Source organism: Athene cunicularia (genome assembly GCF_003259725.1).
Source record: "Athene cunicularia isolate RWA chromosome 4 unlocalized genomic scaffold, athCun1 chr4_part1, whole genome shotgun sequence".
Taxonomy (NCBI): Eukaryota; Metazoa; Chordata; class Aves; order Strigiformes; family Strigidae; genus Athene; species Athene cunicularia.
The window spans coordinates 24,871,763-24,894,473 of NW_020799098.1; the positions used below are offsets into that span (position 1 = coordinate 24,871,763).

General features: G+C 36.3%; 1 protein-coding gene across 2 annotated transcripts in view; it reads right to left on the reverse strand.

Moving 5' to 3' along the window:
- The window catches only part of PDS5A (PDS5 cohesin associated factor A), an 85,223-nt gene extending 62,597 nt beyond the window's left edge, over positions 1–22,626 (reverse strand). Inside the window, exon 1 of one of the 2 annotated variants that reach the window (XM_026846853.1) lies at positions 22,417–22,626. In XM_026846853.1, coding sequence (XP_026702654.1) covers positions 22,417–22,536 — 120 coding nt within the window. In that variant the 5' untranslated portion in view covers positions 22,537–22,626. The remainder of the gene's footprint in view (positions 1–22,416) is intronic. The other variant, XM_026846854.1, reaches the window with a different exon arrangement.
- Between the last annotated feature and the right edge of the window lie 85 nt (positions 22,627–22,711).

The window sequence follows — 22,711 nt, forward strand, 5'->3', positions numbered from 1 at the left end:
GTAATTTACCACTACCCTTCACACTGATGAAACAGCATAATCTGGATTATTTTACTTACCTCGAGCAACTCAGACCATTTTCCAGGAGCTCAGATGTTAAATCACCCCCCCGCCTCCCAACCAGAAACAAAACCACCACCAAAACAGTCTGTGCTTTTACTCATTCTGAAGATGTTACATTTTGTCATTAAGGAGAAAGCAAACTATAATCAGCTTTAATGGTCTAGAATTTTAACAGAACTTCCCTTGTAACTGCCTGGCTGGAGTACTATCTTTCTTACAGTTCTGTACACACTGACAGGGTAAAAAATACCAAAGGAAGGATGAAGTACAGACAGAAATTCAGACCTGTTTGCCAACCTGGAGTCACAGCAGTACACAGTTCAAACTCCTTTCTCAGTAGCTATGGTTTTGGAGACACGACATTGGAGATCCAGTTTAACCACATGCCGCCACCATCTCCTTCTCCCTTTCCCATTACCCACCCTGTCCTGCTTCTGGCCATGCAGTGCCACTGCATACTTTGCGCTGGCCCCAAAACTTGCTGAATAACTTCATGAGTTAATTTAATTTACTAATCTGGCTGAAAACCTCCTCAGAAAAAGTCCCAGATAGTTTTCTGACAGGCATAGTTAGACCACAGACAGATCTGATATGTTCCAGAGCCAGCAGAATGGAAGGTAGATAGAATTCAATGGTCAAGACCAGAGAGGGAAGAATAATTTAGCCTTCTGGTACATAAATTCTTACCAAACAACCTAGTAGTGGACAAAAACTCTTAACCTTAATAGTAGCAAGCACACGAATCCTGAAATGGGCAGCTATATCCAAATTCTACTAGTCCCCCAGAAAATTTACCTTTACTTCTATTCATTAGAAACTGGCATAAGATATGATCACTGCTCATTTCAAATTCAAGGTCTCAGAAACATGTTGCTACAGTAATTTCCAAAACTTATATCCAATGTATCAACTCATTTATTCATTTTAATTTAATGATATATTTCCTGGTTTTGTATCAATCACGACCTGAGACAGCAGAGGTTCCCTGTTACATTTCTAGGCCATTACTTTTACTTTGCTTTCCAGGTTTGTAATGTTCTAATCATGTCCTCATCTCCTACCTTTGGAGGCAAAGGTTTATTAGAACTGCAGTACTCCACAGAGCACATTCACACAGTATTCAAATGAGCACATGTGCCTAATTCATATAAGGGAAGCATAATATCCATAGTGTTTACCATCTGTCTCCTTAGCTAGTGTTAAATTCAGTTAGATTTCTGGACAAAAGCTGTTCAGTGAAAAATTTCACTGACTGGCCTAGACTGATGCATCAATGTTCCCTTAGTTCTTCACAAGAAGTCAGCAACAGTTTTGTTTTCTCTCACTATTCCTCACCTTGTTTTTATTGATATTAAGCCTAAGAGCTTTCACTGGATTCATCCTGCTCACTTAAATTATTTGACTTGATAGGAATTCTGTGAAATCCACCTTGGTTGTAACCAACCAAACCAACTCACTTCATCACGTTTCCTGTTTCCCAAACAACTAAAATATTTTCAAGCATGCAGAGTACTCTCTAACCTTAGGTCACTCTATGGTTCACCACTAACAAGAATTATTTCTTTAAACCTACTTTTTGTCTGCAGTCTGCTTTTGATGCATGACAATAATTGGCTACTCAACCCAAGACCTTTTGAAGTAATTTTAATCTAAGAAACATTGAGAAATAGTTAGTTTGGCCTTACTATATTGAAATCCTTTAAGTATTTGTTATCCCAGTTTTAAACCGTTTCATACAATTTTTCCTATAATACAAGCCATTATACTGTGGATCAAACCAGATGTTTTAACAATGTATGTATATTTCTTCTCAAATAATGAGAAGTAAGAGGAAGGGCACATATTTATCAGCACATTATCTCTTCATACTCATGCTACTCACCATTTCTTACACATCCATGATTTGAGTGTGCTGCCACAGCACCAATTTTTATTTTATTTTTTTAAAGCAATTCAGTCTTCTGCAGTATCTAGTCTTTATTACTGGAAAGATTTGTAATGGGATTCTTCCCAATTTTCCTCCCGAAGTTTAACAATTGTTTAAATACTGTAAAGAAGGTTCATAATTAAACCACTGAGTCTTTCTAAGTTCTCAGAAACTTCCACATACATAGATAAATAACAAGAGTATTTGCAGAGGGACTAAAAAGAGCCTATTCTTTAAACATTCTAATGTTAATTCAAGACATTATCAGTTAGAAGCATTTCATTAAATAGTCCTTTTCCCCTAGGTATACTAGCAAGTGTTATGTATGTCTGGGGCAAAACCAGAAAGCTCTTACAAGCATATTCCCCAAGGTGAAGGAGTTTCTATTTCCATATGAAGTTTCCCAAGTACTTTGATAATAGCCTCCAGATGTGAGAAAGAGGATTCTTTATAACCAGCTCACTCCTGTGTGATAATTCATTTCCTCTTCCAAAGAGAAGGTGGTGCTGGGCAACAACAACAATGGCATTTTCATTTCTACTGTGAATTGACTGTAAGGATTCATTTTGAAGTGAATATTTAGGCTCAGTTCTCACACAAAATCATGTGTTAGAGTTTCACATTAAAACACAAGTAGAGGGTTATGTTTCCAGCAATACTGATGTTCTAAAGACTACATCCATGTCTATTTCTACACCATGGTGCAGGTTCATCCCATGGTACAACATAGAGTCTTCCTGACTCAGTCATCCAGAAGCAGGGAGTGTATAAAGCACATCATGCTCTCCTCCCTGCTTGTGTTCCAACACAACCAATATGTCACACCAAAAAAAAAAAGGTTTTTTTTTTTCCTCTAAGAAAATAGTTTTTCTGTTTCAGCAATCTTGTAAATTGTGGTGAGTTGAAAACTTATAATACCTACTGAAGCAGAAAATTATGCAAAATATTTGTAATGATCTTTAGCACTGATTGCACAGTCTGCAACAGTAAGAGGAGAAAGAAATCCAAATTTCTTTCACGGAACATGTTCAATGACTGACAATTGCACATAATACCATCATACTCAGTAGCACAAGAAGGTATCAAGGTGAACTCTTCAGCCATGGCATTCATTTTCTGATTTATTTAGCATTCAGATTCCACTGAGCCTTAGAAATGAACATTAGGAGGCAAACCATGTGAAACCCTAGTGCAAACCCATATCTAGTGATAAAACTGCACGAATTTTCTCTTAGCTAACTACTATCTGCTGGAGCCTTAGTACAGGACTGTCATAAAAACAATTATTATCTAGAATACAGAAAATGTGGGTTTCCATTCCCAAGTGAAAGGCTGGACAAAAGTCAGAATTGTAAAACTGTAAAACGTTTTTATATTTCACAATCAAAACTAATACTACCAGCCATCAACAACAAAAAGCCCCTAACCAAGAGCACGTCAAACCAGAACCTGTTCCACAGAAGGCACTGGCTGACACGGACATTCCTGTTCATCTCACTGCAGCAACCAACCTTCAGCCAGCAGCTGGTGGTGTACCTGCTACCGCACCTACCAAACCAGATATTCTGCTGCAAAGAACTTCTACTCAGACAAATCAGCTTTCTCTAATTAAGTACTATTTTACCAGAAAATTTTGCTACCTGTTGAGCACTATTAGCTATATTATTAAAACAAAAAGAAAGTTTTCTCTTTAGGCAGCTACAAAGATCAAAACCAGGACACTCTAGAATGAACTGAAGGCAAAATGCAGAAATTTGCTCAGTCTGTGTGTGGCTGGTGGTTTCATTCTATTTTTAAGTAGCCCTGTTAAAAACAAAGTTCCTTGAAATTCTTAAAGCACAGGAAAACATTCATGCATGAAAAACTGGACTTGAAGCATATCTGAGGTGGTTTCCTGGCTGTTTTATTTAATTTTTTAATAAGGAGGAAAAAAAAAATGTACAATACTTTCCATGCACAAATTGCGTTAGTAGAATTAATGTTTAAATCATTTTACTCTGAAGTATCCTTAGTAATAAAGACTGATTTCTGAAACATGTTAAAAGAATAAAAATTTAAAAGAAAATTTTCCATTTAAAAAATTTTCTTTAAAATGGGATGAGAGACTATAAGAAAAATAAAAGGCACCAGTATTGCTGATATAAGGATATTAAAGTCAATTCCACAGTGCTCAGCAACAGGATGATGCTAAAGACATAATAATTATATGTAGAATATTCAGTTTCTGAGAAATAAGCCTGGAAAATGAATACGACAAGCCTACGTATTTCATTATAATGTAGGTAGCAAAGAATAATACGAAAAGTCTTCAATAAATTAAACTTGTAATAATACCATCATAATTGCCAATATTAAAAGCATGGATATATTTCAAATTTAACATAACATTTACAAAAAGAATTTTGGAGGATTTTACATGACATTATTTAAAGTTTTATTTTTAATGTCTTTACTGTTCATTTTATGATAGAGTATTTCACACAAGAATATAGACTTCTCCATTTTGGGTATAGAAGCAAGGTACACGTGCATGTCCAAGGAAAAAATGAAAAGGAAAAGGTAAAGGCAGGAGACTGTGGAAACGAAAGGAAAATGGAAAAAAACAGGTTTTCCCATTCATGTCTCTATCTCATATCTGGTTTCATTTGTTTGATCTTGATGTTTACACCCAGTCACAGGACTATGTTTCCACTTGGTTCTAACTTTGCTAAACATTTTAATAATAGTTTCAAGCCATATAACTACATTGAGCTGATCAAAAATTATTGCCCATCCAAAATATGTATGCTATTTCCAAAGCCAAGGCTTCTTTTTTTTTTTTTTTCCTAATTAAAGCAAGAAAATCAGATGACTGCTTTTACAGAGCTTACTATACTTTTCTGGATTAGCAATAATATTTTAGAGGATAGTATGTCATCTCCCAGAGTTGTGGTGGCTTTGCTGATTTTCTGCAGTTACTTTAATTTCAGGCTAATGAAGTCTTGTTTGGGAATTCTTTTCTAATATTTTGAGAACTTGTAGTAACTCCTGATTTCCTCCACAAGAGTTCTGTGACTATTTTACCTATCAGTTCCATCAAATTCTTGCCTCGTGGATAGCTAGAATATGCCCATAACTACTGTACCTGTCCCTCAACATTCCACATATGTAATCACACAGTTTTATAGCTACTGATTCTGCTAAGATAAGCAGGCAATACAGTAGATATAAAATGTTAATGCAAAGCTTTTTTTTTTTTTAGGATGTTTTCAAAACACGTCTGACTTTAAGAAGTTCCAGTAAGGAGTCCTCTTGTATTAAACGTAAAGATCACCGATGTCCCAAAAATCATAGAGAGCACTGTAATTTCCTTTCTTTGCTAGAAACTGACTTCAGATGAAGACTTCATGGTACGACCTTTCCTACTACAGACATCAGGTACCCACCACTAGACAGATTCCCCAGACCATTCTTGGCAAGTCTACTCGCATTACCTGCACTGTGCAACATTGTCCCATTTTAACCTCTACACTCATTTCTCCTTTATTTTGAATCTCTCCAATTAGTGCAACAATTTCACTATCTAAGAAAAAATATGGGATTTTCTGAAAAACAAAAAAAATAATCATGTAACTATTCAAGGAATAACTCATATCAGGCAGACCTCAAAGTTAAAAGCTGAAAAGTCATTGTATACATTTTTTATTTTAAAAATACACTGGTTATATATTTAATATATTGAATTTATATATTTAGATACCCTATTTAAGTTTAATGTCAAAATTAACCATGCTGAATTTAGATTAAAATAACATTTTACTAAACTACGTTGCTGAACTCAGCAACCTGCAACTACTAAATATCATTTAAATAGCTGCCAGCAACATCCTCATAAAAAATGCCTAAAACAGGAATCACAGAAATTTTTTAAAGGTTCAACATACTGGAGAGCACTTGAGGTATAGTAGCTCTGTATTTGCAAAACGCTTTGTCACATTCATCCAGAAAAATCACTTATCCTCTCCATGACAAAATTTTGAGACATTTCGACCCCAAAAGTACAAAACAACCTACTTCTTGAGGTTATTCCCCTAAAATTATATTAACACCTAGTTTAAAACTTTATCAGAAATATTTTGTTACCCACTAAATTTGACAGTTTCTGAGAGTCTCACAGTACAGTTACTTAAACTTATTCAATAAATTCCACCAATACAACAGTACCACTGTATCGAGACAGTACATACACTGCAGCAGTGAGTAACTTTTGCCCTCACTTGAAATAGCTGGGAGATACAGCTGGTTCCCTTTATAAGATCATACACCTGAGATAATACTAACCTGTACCTCAAACATTAATTTGGTACCCACTGGCACAGATTTGGCCATTTCACAAACGTCTGCATCTGTGACAAAGAGACAGTGCCCAAGATAAATCTGAGAAGTTCATAGCAAAGGCAGCAAACCTCAAGCCTGAAATATTATGGTTGCCCAGAACACATAAGAAAGCACACACTTCATCAAGAGTACTGGACTGAAGTGGACTGAAGCCACAAGAGAAAAAAAAAAAAAGCCTCATTGTTTAAAAATGGTCTTTGTTTTTATTCTTCTGACTCAAAAACTGGAGAAAGACTCAACTTCACTTGCTCAGCTGCAGTGACCTCAGAGCAGTAGTCCACATGCATGTGCTGGAGGTTTAAAAAGCAGATGAAACAAACAAAAAAAAATTATAAAAAACAGTACCTGAGAAAATTGAAAGAAAGGAGGGGAAATGTTACCTACAAAAGGAGAGAGCAGATCTCTCTCACAGAGTTTGCAAGAGAATGCTAACTAGTTGACCAGGTGATTGTCCAAACCACTTGATTTTTCTTAAGCATACATGAGACATTATGTAAGCACAAAATTTAACTTATCTAAAAAGATTTTTGACTGTACAGTTATTGCCTTCAGGTCCAGAATCCCATCTGAAAGTTCTCATGTTCATCTTAAGCTTGCATATATAAGACTTAAAATAAATGAAGTTCCATTGCTTTTGCTCTTCAAAAGCCAAAACAGGATGAAGTTCATCTTCATTCATGTTCTGTAGTTTTCTGGGTTTTGGGGGAGGGTTTTTTTAAGTCACTCTCATGATCACAGCATGCAGGTCAGTAGCATACTGAAACTGTTTACCAAAATGTATCTTGTTACATTTGTCATCTTTCCATCCTAAAAAGAAAAATGTTAACAGTGCAATATGTTATTGATTTAATTGGTACTGTTGGGGGTTTTTGTTTGTTTTTCTTTTTAATTTGAAATCAGAACATTCCACAATGTATCTTCATAGCAAGAAAGGAGGACTTCAGAAATGAACTTTGGCCCATTGTGGAGGTTTGCAATAGCCTTCAGTAGCTGTAGGATTTCACTGAATATCCTAAAAATGCTGTTAGCTAAGATTTATGATTAAGAAACAAAAGCTGTCAACTATAATCTTTAGTTCCTAAAACTCAAGACATTAATCTGAAGGCATTTAGCACCTTAAAGAAAAGGGCTAAGACCTAATACTTGACTACAAATTTTATAGGAAATTAGTGTAGGAAGAGACCACAAGTTGCTGCCCTAGTAACCTGTACGGAGAAAAATGCTTCAGTATTTATATTAGATAGTCCCAAAATACTGACACATTCGTGATGAGCTTAATCAGAATTCTGTTCCACATGTTGAGATTAAATAACTGTAACCTGAATAGGGCTGAAATTCCGAGCCAAGTAGAAAGGCCAGAAGGTGTTACTCCCAGATGCTACTATTGGCAGTTCCTTCACTAGTGCTAAGTACTACCCTATACTAAAGAACAATAAGAAGTGCTAAAGGGAAGCATCCAGCAAAGGAAACTGAAGGATGGAGAAAAATGTTTTCTGCTGCCCACTTGAAGCTGCTGCCTTGCTCAGCTTTAACTTCAAGCATCTGTCTTTTGCTAGAGTTCTGACTGCTCACACACAGGGTTATCTTGATACTGGTAAAATGATGGGGTAGCATTCTAACCAGGTAGTGGCCACCTGCAAATGGCTGACACTGTGTCTGCATTTGTTTTGAATTTGCTTAGGAGCTGCTTTCAGATGTCAAAAGGACATATTCAGAAGACCATTGATTCTTGTGAGAGACAGGTATTGAGAGGCCAAGCTGTAGAAAAGTAGCTTTGCATCACTGAATACACTTTTCCAACTTAAGCATTTTGTATCCTGTATGCTTATCACTTCTCTTGGATGAGAAAGCAGTACCTCCTAGCCAGCAATCTTGCACAAGCCCAGGAAAACTAGAATGCCTCCCCCTCTCATTTTCAGTGACAGTTTCTGGTCTGAATTAAGACAGCACAAAGTCAATTATAGTAAAATTGATATTAGCCTCCATCTAGCTTCCCTTTGCAAGACGATTATTATCTAGCATCAGTGAACCCAAGTTTCTTTGTGTTGTTCAAACCACTGAACATTTGATCCACTGGTCATGAATGGTATCAGTTACAATTTTTTGAATATACCATCAAAGACTTGAAAGGTAATTAGAGATTTTGAGTCAAGACTCACTAAAGGTCTCCAGAATTTATTTATAAACAAGAAAACTGAACTGCAGGAATCCCATTATATTACTGACTGGTGAATATACGCAAAGCATATCCATACATTCATTTCTTATGCATTATTTTGAAGTTTTCTGAATTGAAGATTACAAATAAAAGGTTTACTTTAATAATAATACAAAATTAAACAACTAAAAACAACAAGCCACAAACCTGTTCAATACATGAGATGAAATAAAATTATCTCAAAAGTGAGGATTTGTATAATCAAAATTATCCATACAACTTCATCCAACAGTTTCTGGCAATATTCCCATGCAGGTATTTTCGTAGAAGTTTCCATATACAAATTACTACTAGAAAAACGGGTGAAATTCAGTTCTAAGGTCAGCTGAAGTTTGGCAACTACAGAATGTCAATGCATACACCATCACAAAAGCGCAAGCTCCTTGTAAACACTGGTTCTTCAAGGAATAAACAAAATTATGTTCAAACATTTTTCAAAAGCAGCCAAATTTTTGGCCTATCAAAGAGTCCTTAACAATATACCCTGCACAACTCTCAGGCCTTGAAGTGTAAGAAGTATCAGTTAAATGAATAACACTTTTAGAAGGGTTTTCACTTTCTATGAATAATTCTGGAAGAGCTTCATGTACAACAGTAAACTTGTGGTCTGTCCCCGTTATGAGCCCTGTGGAGTGTTAATAATGCTGGCTTTGGGATGACACAAAAAAGGATTCTACTACTTGCATTTTATCAGTTCATGCTTGGGTGGGAGAAAACTATTTATGGCACCTATCTGCTGGGTAGTTAGATTATTTTTTTTAATGTGTGATTACCTGAAAATAAAATATTCATTTCTGTATATGTGTACATATGCACACACATAATACCCGTACAGATAAACACCTTGTAAGTTAGTGCAAGTCTCTACAACAGGCATTGGGGGGGAGGGGGAGAGAATAAGAAGGAGAGGGCATGAAGACAAAGTTGTTTACAAGCACTGGCCTGTACCGCCTACTCTAGACAGCACAAGAATCAGTAGTTTGGACTGCAGAACAGGAAAAGACCAGTCTAAACATCAAAGACCACATCTCATAATCATAATACTGGTATAGAACTGTAAGCCATTGGGCTTAGGGAGGCCTGAAAAACACTGAAACCTCAAATTCTTTCTTTTGTACAAACAGGAAACAAAATAAGGGGGGAAAAAAAGAGGAAACCGAACATTCCTAGAGAAAGGAGAAGTGTATGTAAGTACCTCTCACTAAATATTACCATACCAATACTGAATTCCAACATAAAATCCATTTATTTTGAAAGCAGTCATGTATTAGGAATGAATGGTGTGATCTACAACAGCAGCCAGTCAGCTAAAGCATTTGAAAATTCATGTGGATTCCACAACATTCACGTTAGTTCAAAATTACTGGCAACAGCACAATCCACACATTTGCATATAAACGTGGCACTGATTTCAATTGTTTCTAACCAGAGAACATTCTCCTCTGTGTCTTAGTTTCCTTTTCAGACGTGGAAGGGTAGTGCATCATTCACTGCACTTAGGTTTGCGGCTCTCTGAAACAAGGGACATGCTTCATTTTGTACACAGATACTGTCTCACCAAATTGAGGGGGTGGGGGATGTCTGTAGAATTTCTTAGGGTGCAGTTTTACAGCAGTGTGAGTCAACCCAAATCTGTCAGACCTGTCCCTCCATTACTCCAGCATGCATGTAACTGAGGAGTGACACTACTAAAAAAATCCCTTTTCCTGGTCAGGTTACCTTTCAGATAGATCTGCTTCTTGAACCAGTTCACTACATGGCTGTAAAAATGCACAGGGGATGGTAGGACTGCTTCAGCCCAATCTTAGGGTGCAGTTTAACAAATCTTTTGATTTAATGTGGTCAAACCCAACAGTGTTCCAAATTAAGCTGTCACTGCAAGCAACAGTTCTGCCACCCCAAGATTGTCATACAGCTTCTGCCAACACAAGGAGGGGGTAGCAGGTGACTGTGTAAGTAACACTGATCCAAATGAAAACTAACCTGGAAAAAAGTTACTTGTTTTTGAACAGGATCACTTCCATGATCCAGTATCCTGCAGGCCACAGACACACCTGGGTTGGCACGTGGAAAAGGATGCAAGAGTACTTCACTGGCTCAAAGAGCTGGCTTTGTGTTTCTACACATTCCAGTGGAGTGAAGCACACCAGGGTATGATTCAGGGCAATCCTCCAGCTACTGGGGTAGCAGTTCCATCCTTCCCAACTATACTACCTTCCCCTCCTTGCCTACAGTCACTATACGCCTCCATTTTTTATTTTTCTCCTCTTCATGTTGTTTCTATGACTTTGAGAGTGCTGCTGACTCAAATAAGGCAAACAACTTTGAATCGTTATTCTTCCTGAACAGCAATACAGCAGGGGTGAAGATGAGTAACTGTTTCCTTCAGTAGCAGCGTCAACTTAAAGAGTACTCAAAGTAGTCAGGTACAACAGTGTCAGGATGACAAGCTTCCAAAACACAATTCTGGCACTCTGTAAAGAGGACCTTTTTTGTTTTTGTTTTTAGACAAACTATCTTGCTTTTGACTATGTTAAAATACTTACTATTCATGTCAGCTCAGATCACTGACTTGGAATACTCTGCAGAACTAACCTGTCATTCATTACTTATCCCTCCAACTTTTCACCTTCCTGATGAAATTACTTTTGCCCATAGTTTTGTTTTCGAGCAGAAGATTGATAAAGATAATGAAAAGCCATGGGAAAACTCTCAACAAAGCCTCTAAAAATGCTAGCAATTAATATTTTCTTAATTTCTAAAATTTTCAGTCTAGTTTTAAAATTATTTTTCTGGAGATACTGCATGATGCCAGGCTTTTAACCAAAGTGTTGACAGGTGTTAAATCAGATAGTATACAGAAACTTAAACTCATCACAGCCCACATACAGACTGAAGTCGGAGTGACTCTGAAGAGTCTCAAGACAGTGTGAATTAGGGCACAGCTCCACGGTATGATTTCCCAGGAGGCAGAGCCAGTGTAAGAGTCCCTGAAGATGTCTCTCAAACCAGCTTCACTGTTAGATAAAATGTACTGGAGAACTCCATCCTCACAGGTGTATATGGGTACCAGATACCAATTTTAGCATCAGAAATGGAGCGGCACACCTAGCCGCAACTCTAGGATGAGTATGCTTTAATCTACATAACAAATCCAGCTCAGACGAGAATACTCCAATCTGCACAAGAACCTAAACTAAGAACAATAAGCAAAGATGTCAAAACAAGCAAAATTATATGGCAGTCTTTTTATTCTGTAATCTGAGTGAAGGTGTTTTAACCTTTAAAGGGAAACAAAGGCTAGGACTGAAAAGAGCTTTGGAAAACATTACACGCCACCCCCACTCTCACAGCTGAGGTTTAAAAACATAGCCTTTAACTCGGTTTTCACTCCCAGTTCAAAGAGATTTTTTTAACAACTTATTAGGTTTTCTACTGACCTACTTCCAGTTGAACCAATGTGTATATATTCTACAAAGATACAATTTTTGTACTTGGTGAACCCTGCCATTTCCTAAAGCAAAATTCTCATGATTTTACAGCAGTCTAGACTACCAGTTCCAACTGGAACAAAGCTGAAATCTTATTTCCAGATTTCCCAATTTCCCTTAGGCTGCAGAGTTATGCATACTTTCATATTCTACATACATTTTCTAAGAAAAAAAGTCACTAACAGCTCACAAATGCAACTCCTAGACCTTAATTTACTGACTTCACATAAGCAAAAATAGTACTTCTTTTCCTGCCACTGGAATATTACTGGCAATAACAGAACTGTGAGTGTTAAGAGAAGGGATGGATTAGAAGTTTTTCAGAAACAGTAACACATGCCAACTACATTTACAAAGGATGACTGACTAAAGTTTTTAAATAAACATGTATTTTCAGCAAAAAGCTTTAAAGTTGCTTTGCATCTTTGTTTTGTTTTGTAAGTGAATGAATGTTAACTCTGCAGCAATTCACTGCTGAGAAAAAAACACCTGTCAAAAAACAAATATACAGGGTAACCTTTTCCACCTCCCCCCAGAATCTGAATTCTGTTTCTACCAAAAGATGTACTGAGTTTATTTTATTCTTATTACTGCAATAGCTTTAGAATTAAACTTCCCTTCACTTATTCTACAATACATTGTGCTATTGCATGAAAAAAGGGGCATAATTTCTGAATCTTCACTGTTTCATGCAAACAAAGTTTTTAACCAAAATTATATCCTTTCTGACTGACTAGGACATCAGGACTGATGCCCACAGAAAGGCACTGCAGTCAGTAAGAATTAAGTGACCAAGTAGCAAGTCTTACTCTTTTAAATCACAAGAAAAGAACAATTTTTATATTCCTCAAAATTTCATTTCAAATAATTCCCTACTAAATTATGAATATGGTTTGATTACATTTCAATAATGAGTTTATTATGGAGAACCATTACCGCATTTTGGATAATCAAGTACATGCATATATTCCAAATAGTAACAGAAGAACACAGTTAAACCACAAAATTATATTAAAATAACAGGATTTACCCTGCTTTGACTACTCTATCTCTCTGAAAGTAGAGTACAAATTTTAAGGGTAAATATCCAACAGCATTTTCCTTTCATTAAATTGGTTACACAAGTAAAGTAAAGTAAATCAGGTTCTTTTTTTTCAAGGAACAACTTATTTTAACAAACTTCTTTTCACATTCACACTATGGCATCATTATAAAACTCATACTGAAATTTTCTTAATATTCAGCACTTCCTAAGTTCAACTCTACTTTCACTTCATGTTTTGCTTCAGCATTTGTACCATCATCATAATTCTAAGAACCCAAAATAAACAGAAAAAACAAGTTAGGTAAGAAAAATACTATAGAAAACATTAATTAAAGAATTTAGTGATCACCTGTTGAGATTTCTAGCTACTTTTGAGTGGTTGGGGGGGTGGGGGTGTTTTTAACTTCTGATTTACCCTTTCTGTGATAGCGTATTGCATAAGCAATTTTCATCAAGATGATCAAGAAATGCAGGCATCAGTTTTAGTTGTTAAAAACCACCACTTTAAGCTGAAAAATTAGTAATATTTTCAAATACCATGCAGAGTCTGTGGGTTAAGAGAGTATTAAAGAGGTTTTGTGCTTTTAGTTGTTTACTTTACTGCTGCTATATGAAATGATTTTATCATAAGCAGCAAAATTAATAAAGGCTGGTTTCCAAAAGATCTGTTCCCCATCACTCTCCTCCAAGAGGGCTGCCAACTCACTCCCACCTGTATCACTCACACTCCTCCTGCACTACCTGCCCACTTTCCTCTCAGTGCCATGCCTGGAGAGCTGGGGAGGGGGCAGCACATCCCCTACAACATTTGAAGCACCGATATGGGAATTGGTTGAATTTATTCCAGATAGAATAAGGGCTGCTGCCTTTTGAAACGTTTAACAGCGCTAGTCCATTTTCCTTTGTATAAACAGAATTCGGATGTCTCTCTTCTGCTCAGGACCAATTAGATAAATCTCACATCTCTGAAACCTTTGCCCAACTGCCAGCAAGTTTTGAACTAACATAACTTCAGGGAAGATCAGTAACAAAGAAATTAGACTAGCTGATCAGATAAAAACTTTATTTCATTAAAAAAGCAAGCTAAAAGTATCTGTCCAGACAAAGCACTATCACATATGCAAAATAAACTGAAAAACACAAATAATGTTTTCTTTCAATTTTTGACAGACATTCTTGGGCACTTAAAACTACAGTAATAAGATTTTCATAATAAGTACAAGTTTGAAATTGGCCTTTCGATGGTCTCTCGTTAGACACAGTGGTAGTTTAAAGATAAGTTACACATAATAAAAATATTGTTAACCTGCATATCTAAAGCTATTCTGTGATGGTCAATCAGGTTATTTCCATAGAAAGACATGACAGAGACTACAATTGCAGAAGAAAGGGAATTCTTTAATGATTGCAAGCAAATGCTAATACTACTAAACACTAACATAACTACTCTTTTTTCAAGCATGTGCATTTTTCAGGTGCTGTAGCAAGCAAAGAAGGGTGTAGGGAAAGACTCCAGATTTTTTCCAAACTCCTTTTAAAACGTTCTTCTGCTTTCTCTTTCATCTTTAATGTCTGTATCAGTTCAAAAAATTATTTGTATATAGAAAAGACATAGGTCTCTTTAATGCTTCTGAACGTATTTTGCCAGTACAAAACTTTTTCTCTGCTTCAACAGTTTGGGAAGTTTTAATAAATCTGGAGATAGATGTCATAATTTCTACCACGAGGTATTAAAATACAACACTAAAAACATAACGTCAGGCCTAAAACTGCTAATGCCTACCAAACAGTGTTTCAGCATAAGGTGACAGGCTCTATTCCTGAAAGACAATACAGTACCGTTAAGATTAGGTAGGTAACATACAACTAGAAAGACATGGGAACTCACTTGAGAATAACTAAAGATATTAAAAAAGCTGACCAATCTTCACAGTAAATTTGAATGGATTTTTCCCCCACTGTGTCTGCAAAACTTATCCTAACATTGAAGCCTTGACATCTCCAGCAGGTATGTATCGCCTGTGCCACATTAGCAAAACGTATGCTTAGGGTATCCCATGCTAGCTAGGTACTGCAAAGTTTTCAACCTTCATTTCTAAGCAGGAATATACTTTGTGCCAATTTTATCTTTATTTACCATTAACAGTACTTCACACTTAAGACATCTTTGAAACAGCCAAATTCTGATGTCAGCACAGCAGTGGAAATACAGTTCATTAGCTTACTGCAGCTGCAGAGCCAGCAAACACACATTGCTTTGAGTGACACTAATAATAAGTATGTGTTTTAGATTTCTAGGTAACAATGGTGATCAAGAAGATATTGAGGTCAGGAAAAAATTCATATATGAAGAATTTTTAACACAGATTGGGGACTAGACAAAAAATAATCGCTAATTATTTTGTTTATTTTTCTTTCTGGTAGCGAAAGATACAAATACACATTAAGCAGACAAACAGTATGAATTGATTCAAGTAGACAAGGAAGAAAAGTAACCCCACATGATGTTTGACTTCCCATCCTATCAATCATCTCCATATTACTGTCTGCAAACCAAGGGATAATTTTTCTTTCACTTCATAGAACCGTTGTGAGATTAACACTTCATTTACAAGTCTTTAAGCACAGCTAAGGCTCCTGTTGTTTTGCAGACTCCTCATAAGAATATAGAGGTATGTCAAGGATTTTGTATCCAAACTTTATTTAAAATATTTGAATACAGAAAACATCGCCCACATTCTACCATAAAAATACGTACTGACAGACACATCCACCTACTTTATATGATTAAAGCATGTCACTTATACTAAAGACCGCATCAGTTCAGCTCTGCTGCAACCTTCCAATATGACCCTAAAAAAATATTTAACCAACAATTTTTAAAATTTCTATTTCAATTAATGCTCTTTCTTCAGGAAAGGGGGGCAAAACCAGAAATTCCTCTTTTACTACCTGTCATTTGTTATTTTGTATGCTTTTATCACAACTCTTACTCATCTCTTCTAAGGTAAACAATCCTGTACTTCTCAAACCTCTTAGTCAGCCCCCTCAAACCTAATATTACAGTATTTGGTAAGTGAGTACATACCTTTTTTTTTCCTCCCCCTTAAAAAACACCCAAAAACTTGAAGTCATTACTTGGTTTAGTCCACAGAAAGGACAGGCTCTGGAGTTAATCAAGGCTGTTTGGTAAAAAAGCATATTGCCCAAAGGCCACTTTTCTTATTTATTGAATCTGGAAGACTATGACTGAAAAAAAAAAAAATCAGGAAAGGAATATTATATGTTTTAAAACAGTTAAGTCTGAAAACTTGCATGCTCTCCTCCCACCTATTACAAAGTTTCTATATGATGCTTGTTAAAACAGCCTATAACAAAGTTTTCACATAAAATGTTTGTCATTTTCAGCGTTCTTAAGCAGACAATGAGGGCTGGTTTACAGAAGCGGTAGGCAGTCAGAAATGTAACTGAAATCAAAGGAACTTGTGGTCTGAACATGTAAAGTGCAACAGAATGCACAGTCACTTCCGAAGACACGTTTTAGAAATGGCAAATCAAGCATATGAAGCCAACTTGTCTATCTTGTGTTTGGGTTTGATTTTTTTCCCTTTCAGTAGCTCTTCAGTTCCCCATCTTTTAAAATTGTGGTTAACATCATGTCCTCATCTCACAAAAAGCATTAGCACAAAAAGAAGATTAGTAATTCTTTGAGGTTTGTAATAGAATAAATGAGGGCACAAGGACTTCAGAACTAGTCTGTCCATTTTGGTGGTCAGTCATCAGAAGCTATCATTCCTAATTCAACAACCTCTGTTTTCCCCCCCCTTTCAAATTAGAGCTTCTTTTCTTTCACAATATATTTATCATATTGTTGCCAGGAAACCATTAGAATAATATTGTACGTGTGAAATTGCCATTAATTAATGATGCACGTGTAACAAAAGAAAATTATCAGATACAAAACCAAAGGGTTTCATCATCAATCAACTTGAAATTCAGTAACATCTGGGTGAGCCTACACAGTCTATTTCTCTAAGGACTGATAAAATTGGGACATTTACAAAGCAAGCAGCTAATATTCCATTGGAAAAAAAAAAATCAGAACAAGAATTCTTCTCTGACTAGTGGCCTGTCCTAGTTAATGAAAAACTTGATTGTTACAAGAGTCAAACTAATTAAAAAGATTAAACTATGAGCAAAATCAAATTAGAAATTTCGCTTTCGGCTTATGTGGCCAGCAATAGCTCAAAAACATTGCAAACTGCAGTCTGCAGTTAAATACAATTAATGGAAGTCTAAAAATTTTTAGAATAATTAACCACCAATCATTTCTGTAACCTGGCTATATGACCTCCACAAAACTACTTATAATTCTTAAATATAAGCATGTAAGTACATTCAAGTCAGAGATCTAAGCCATAAAAATAGCCATTTTATCTAAGTCTTGCCAGCAAATAGTATTTATTGACTGATACAATCCAACACAGTTAATATGTATACCTTTTCCCCAAAAACATACCAAATTCTTGTATATGACATAATAGAAAATAATTTTCTTCTCCCAGATGATACTCTAATTTGTATTTTTCAGTTTCATTCAAAATAACTACCTAAGCACAGCCAAGTCAGATCAAAGGTCCATCCAACTACACAATCTCAGAGAGTGGTCATTAACTTAGGCAGAAATATCAGGGTGAGTAAAAACCTAGCTTTTTATTTTTTTTCCTCTCACATACCTCCAGCCTTCTTCAAAACATTTAAGTAGCAAATAAGCAACCTTTCTCAATTTAAACATCATGTAACAGATACCTAAAAACCACTTGTGCATAATATAAATTATTAACATTTCTAGTGATATGAGAATAATCTTCCAAATATAAAGACACAACAGGGCCCAACAAAAAACTCAACATCTCATCAGAGGAACATGCAGAAAGACAATGAATGGGAAGAAGGAGAGGGAGTGTTCACTCTGGCACAAATACATATCAGATAACTAAGAAATGCCAAGGGACAAGATAAGGAAGACTTCAAGGCACACTAGGAGTGCTAACTTCTCCAGATGATCGAAAGCTAGGCCTTAGGGTGAGGTGGCAGAGGGAGAATTGGGGAGAGGGTGAAAGGGTGCACACATGTGTGTATAAATCAAAAGAAACTTTCACAGAAAGTGTCTTTGACAGACTGTCACCATGGGAAAAGCAAGGAGACTACTGGACTGATTAAAAACAAAAGGAAAAGTGACTCCCCAAAACAAAAGAAAACCAGAAAACAGAATATTAACCCCAACTATGCTAAAGAAAAACTACATCACCATCAATGAATTCTTACTTTGAAAACTCTTAGTTTCACAAAACCAGGTTTTTACACAGCCTTAAACCTTTGTTAAAAATCTCTATGCTGAAACAAATTTATCACTCCTTTTCCTTAGGAAGGTTTCAGATACTTTCTTTTTGGGGGTGAGGTGGTGTGTACTTTTGTATCTTTACTGTCTGATTAAAAGTGCTTTTTACAGATTTTATGAATTAGCATTGGTTACACTGATATCCAAAGCTAAAAGAAAATGCTCCACTACAAGTGTTCCCTTTTTTCTACACATTTGCCATACACTTCACCAGACCGTACAGACGTTGGTACAAAGCTGTCTCTGAACACATCGTTTTTGTTTTTTTAATTTAAAAAAATGCATAAACAACCAACAACTAGCAGGTGAGATAGTTTTGCAGAAATAATGCAGAAGTCCCTATTTCTATCTCAAAAGATAACATTTCCAAACTTTCACATTCAGATCAACTCTGAAGTTCTTTTAACCCTCTAAGGCAGGACTACCACGGGAAGAAGCTGCTTTTTCCCCTATACCAGAACAAGTATTTGTGAGCTCTCACAATACGTCAGGCAAGAAAATGACTCAGGCTAAATCTAACACAGGTTTGGGGGATTTTTTTCTCCTAAATTTTAACCCAGCTCTGTTCACCCATCCATTTTGGCATGAGGCATAACAGAATGCTTGTAGAGAGTACAGAACAGAGGTTGGGACAAGCAGCAGAGCGAGCCACTTCCTTCAGTGGCAGTTCTGGCTTTACCTATAAAGGCTATTTAAATCAGTCTCTGAGAAAGTCAAACTATATGCATTTTGCACTGGGGGTGCTATTTTTAGTATATCTGACAATTAAGTACACTACTATTAATCTTATTCATAATGATTACAAGATTTTATATTAATAACATCAAAATATTCTCTTGCGACCAAAGAAAGTTATATCCAATATTAATAGTTTACTGGCAACAATATACAAGTCTGGAGTTTGAAAAGGCAGTAAAATAGAGTCAATTTTGAAAAAATTTCAATAGTCATAGAAAAGCTGTGCATCTTAGCAGATACTGAGTTTCTGAAACTTTTCAACCTTCAACGATCTTATGGGAAGAAATACAATATTGCTAGTATAATTGTTCTCAACTTGTATTTAGTCACTGGCTCCATTTTGAAACTGAGGGAGGACTACTTGGGTGCCTTAGAATTATTTATTGTTTCCTGTTTCTATCATTTGGTTAAATAAAAGTTATCACCCCTCCCCACAAGCCTTACTAAAACGACAAGCATCTGACTGAGAGCCCTGAAACCAATCACTATATAACTGAACAGGTGAACTGTAAAGAGGAAGGAACATTAGCCTTAAAAAAAAAACCAAACCATTTTGTAGTCAAAGTACAGTAAGCCTCAACTCTCTACTACATGCTACCTGCCTTGTTTGGTTAAACTTAATTGGATCTATTAAATGGACACTTGTCCCCCCAGCCTTAGCACACCACAGTTAAAATCACTTCTTCAACAGCTGAAATTATACATCACAAAATGTCCCACTCTAAGAAGGCACCAACCCATCATTGTAATCTAACACACCAGGAACCACACTTGACTCCATTAAGCACCTGAACTGGTGTTTCATTCATCATACATATGCAATACAGAGGCTTCTCATTTCTACATCACTCAGAAGGTACATATTGATTTCAAAATTCCCAACACTTCCATTTTCAGGACAGTGCTAATGTTATCATGCAGATATATCAAAACACTGTAAAAAGAATCTGGCCTATATTATACTACCCACAACCCCAAGCAGAAGGAGGGAAAGCACAGAAAAACATTCTTTTTAAAAGTGTTTGGCACAAAAGCTGCTGCTCAGGCACTCTGGGACAGGTGCCCAGAATGTCTCAAGTTCCAATAATAAGAAAAGCCTTCATTACAAGAAGAGGTCTGGACACATAAATACAGATGTGATATCAGAAAAGTTGCTAATTGGTTACAAATTTGTGTCCTTATTAAGTTGAATATGACTTCAATAAGCTAAAAGAACAAACGTTTGTAGGAACTGACCCAAAGCCTGGTAGCCAAAACAAGTTACACACACATCTTCTGTAAGAGATACACAGAACATCTTTAGATCATGCATAGCCAAGGCGTCAAAAAATCTAGTTTCGAGGCAAATTCATGCCTGAATTTGTACACTCTACTAAAGCTGGCTTTTATCGTTAACTTCTCTTTAAAGTTGTGGAAAATTATTTAATTGAACAAAACTTTTTCAAGCATTTCCATCTCAAGCCCTGCATCATCACAATATTCCACATGCTAAAATGAATGTTTTTATAAATCAATTTGATATAAAGAAGCATGGATTTCATAAACAAAGACTATATACTTGTTAGTTTAGTTCTAAAGTGTACAGTACTTCTGATTTCCTTGATACTTCAGTAAAGCTAATATCTGACAAAAAAAATTCCTCAAACTCAGATTAAGCAGTACCAATAAAATAAGAAAAATCTTCCTTTGTTGTTTCAGTGATGGCAGATCCACTAGCAAAGTATTTGTTCCCATTTAGTCTAAAGTCTTGAGGTAATCTGAATTCCTTAACAGTTGTTCATAAAAAAATAATCTGCTCTTATCCTGGAAATTATGTCAACACACACATGACTTCTACTATTCTTATTATCTAGAAGTGGTACAGCTCACCACTCTGAGTTTTACAACTCGGACAAAAGAAAATACCCATTTCAACAAGCACCTCAAAACTGCACTTCTCCCCATTTCAGAGACTTCAATTAAAAGTCTCCATCCAAACAATCAAAACTCCCGGATCTACTCCTGTAACTGGCATTATTCCACTGGAGTTTTGAAAATAGTAGGCTGGATTTTTCCATTCAGTAATTTTCAAAATTATAATTGGACGACAATGCTCATTTTCAAAGAAACAACTGACATGTTGAAAGCAAAGCACATAGCCTTCACATTTATAGATTAAGAGATTTTTTGATGTACTGACTAGCCAAGACCATGATTTCTATTTTTCAACCTTAGTGGGGTCACTGTTGTGACGGGAAGCAGATCATCAGGTGAGAGAACATTTCTGATCTCAAAAAAATTATTACTACATCTCCACGCTGGGCACAGGACCAAATCCCAGGTTATGACAATTTACTGGTCCAAAGACCACGGCTTTAACAAGCGAGCTGTGCCAATATTTGATCAATGCTCAACTTTATTCTTTATTTTCAGCATAGAGTTAAGAAATGTTTTTAATTAATGGTTTAATGTTTCCAGTGGAAAAAGGGATTAAAAAAATAAAAACCAGAGATAAGCCTCACAGTCCCCCAGAATGCTGTGAAGCAAGCAGAGAAGATACGTTTCTAACAGTCCTTTTGTTAATGAAAATTTAGCAACTTTGCCAAGCACCAGTTACACTGAATAGGAAAGAAACTATATGTATTATACCAAATTGCAAAATCCGAGGCAGGTTTTACATATGAAACAATTTTAAAGTTACATCTACAAACTCCAGAAATTAATCTTCGCTGTTTCTGAACTGTTCCATCTTTTCAGTCCAGAATACCTTTAACTAAATCTACTTGCTTTCCCCGCTCAACTATGCTTGCTCAAAGTGCTGGAGCCAACAGAAATCTTCCACCTTACTACCAAAAATTTTCAGTAACATATCCTGTAATTATTACTTATGATTCTCCTTCAGACCTCTCCCCAAAAACTGTGGATTTCACATACAAATTAGCAGCTTAATATATCAACTCTGGCTCAGACATAACTCAGAGTACATTCACAAATTAGAAAAATGACTCCTCTTTTAAGGAAAAGCAAGGAAGTGCTATTCCCGTAAAGGTCCACAGGCAAGGAGACATTTCAACAATGACAAGGGAACTCCAGCAGTTCTCCTTTCCAGTGATGAAACGTTTGCCACCTTAAGAAGCAAAAGTTGCAGGGAAGGGGGTAGTGGTCAGGATCGCTCACCTTTAACCGTTTAACCACCTCATCGTTGGTAATTTTGTCCGTAATCTCCTTCACTCCAGGAGGATAGTAGATGATTTTTCCGTCGGCAGCAGGTTTTGGCTGGGTAGCAGGGAAGTCCATCCTGGTGCTGCTGGTTATAAACTTTCCTTCTCCACAGTCCTCTACCGGCCTCTATCGGTCAGAAAACAAAAGTTCAGCAGAATGGAAACGACTTTCTAACCCTCTTTTTCCATTTCTCACCCTCAATTCGCCGAAGGCCCCGGCCAGCACCCCGCCGGCTGCGCCCCCCGCCGCC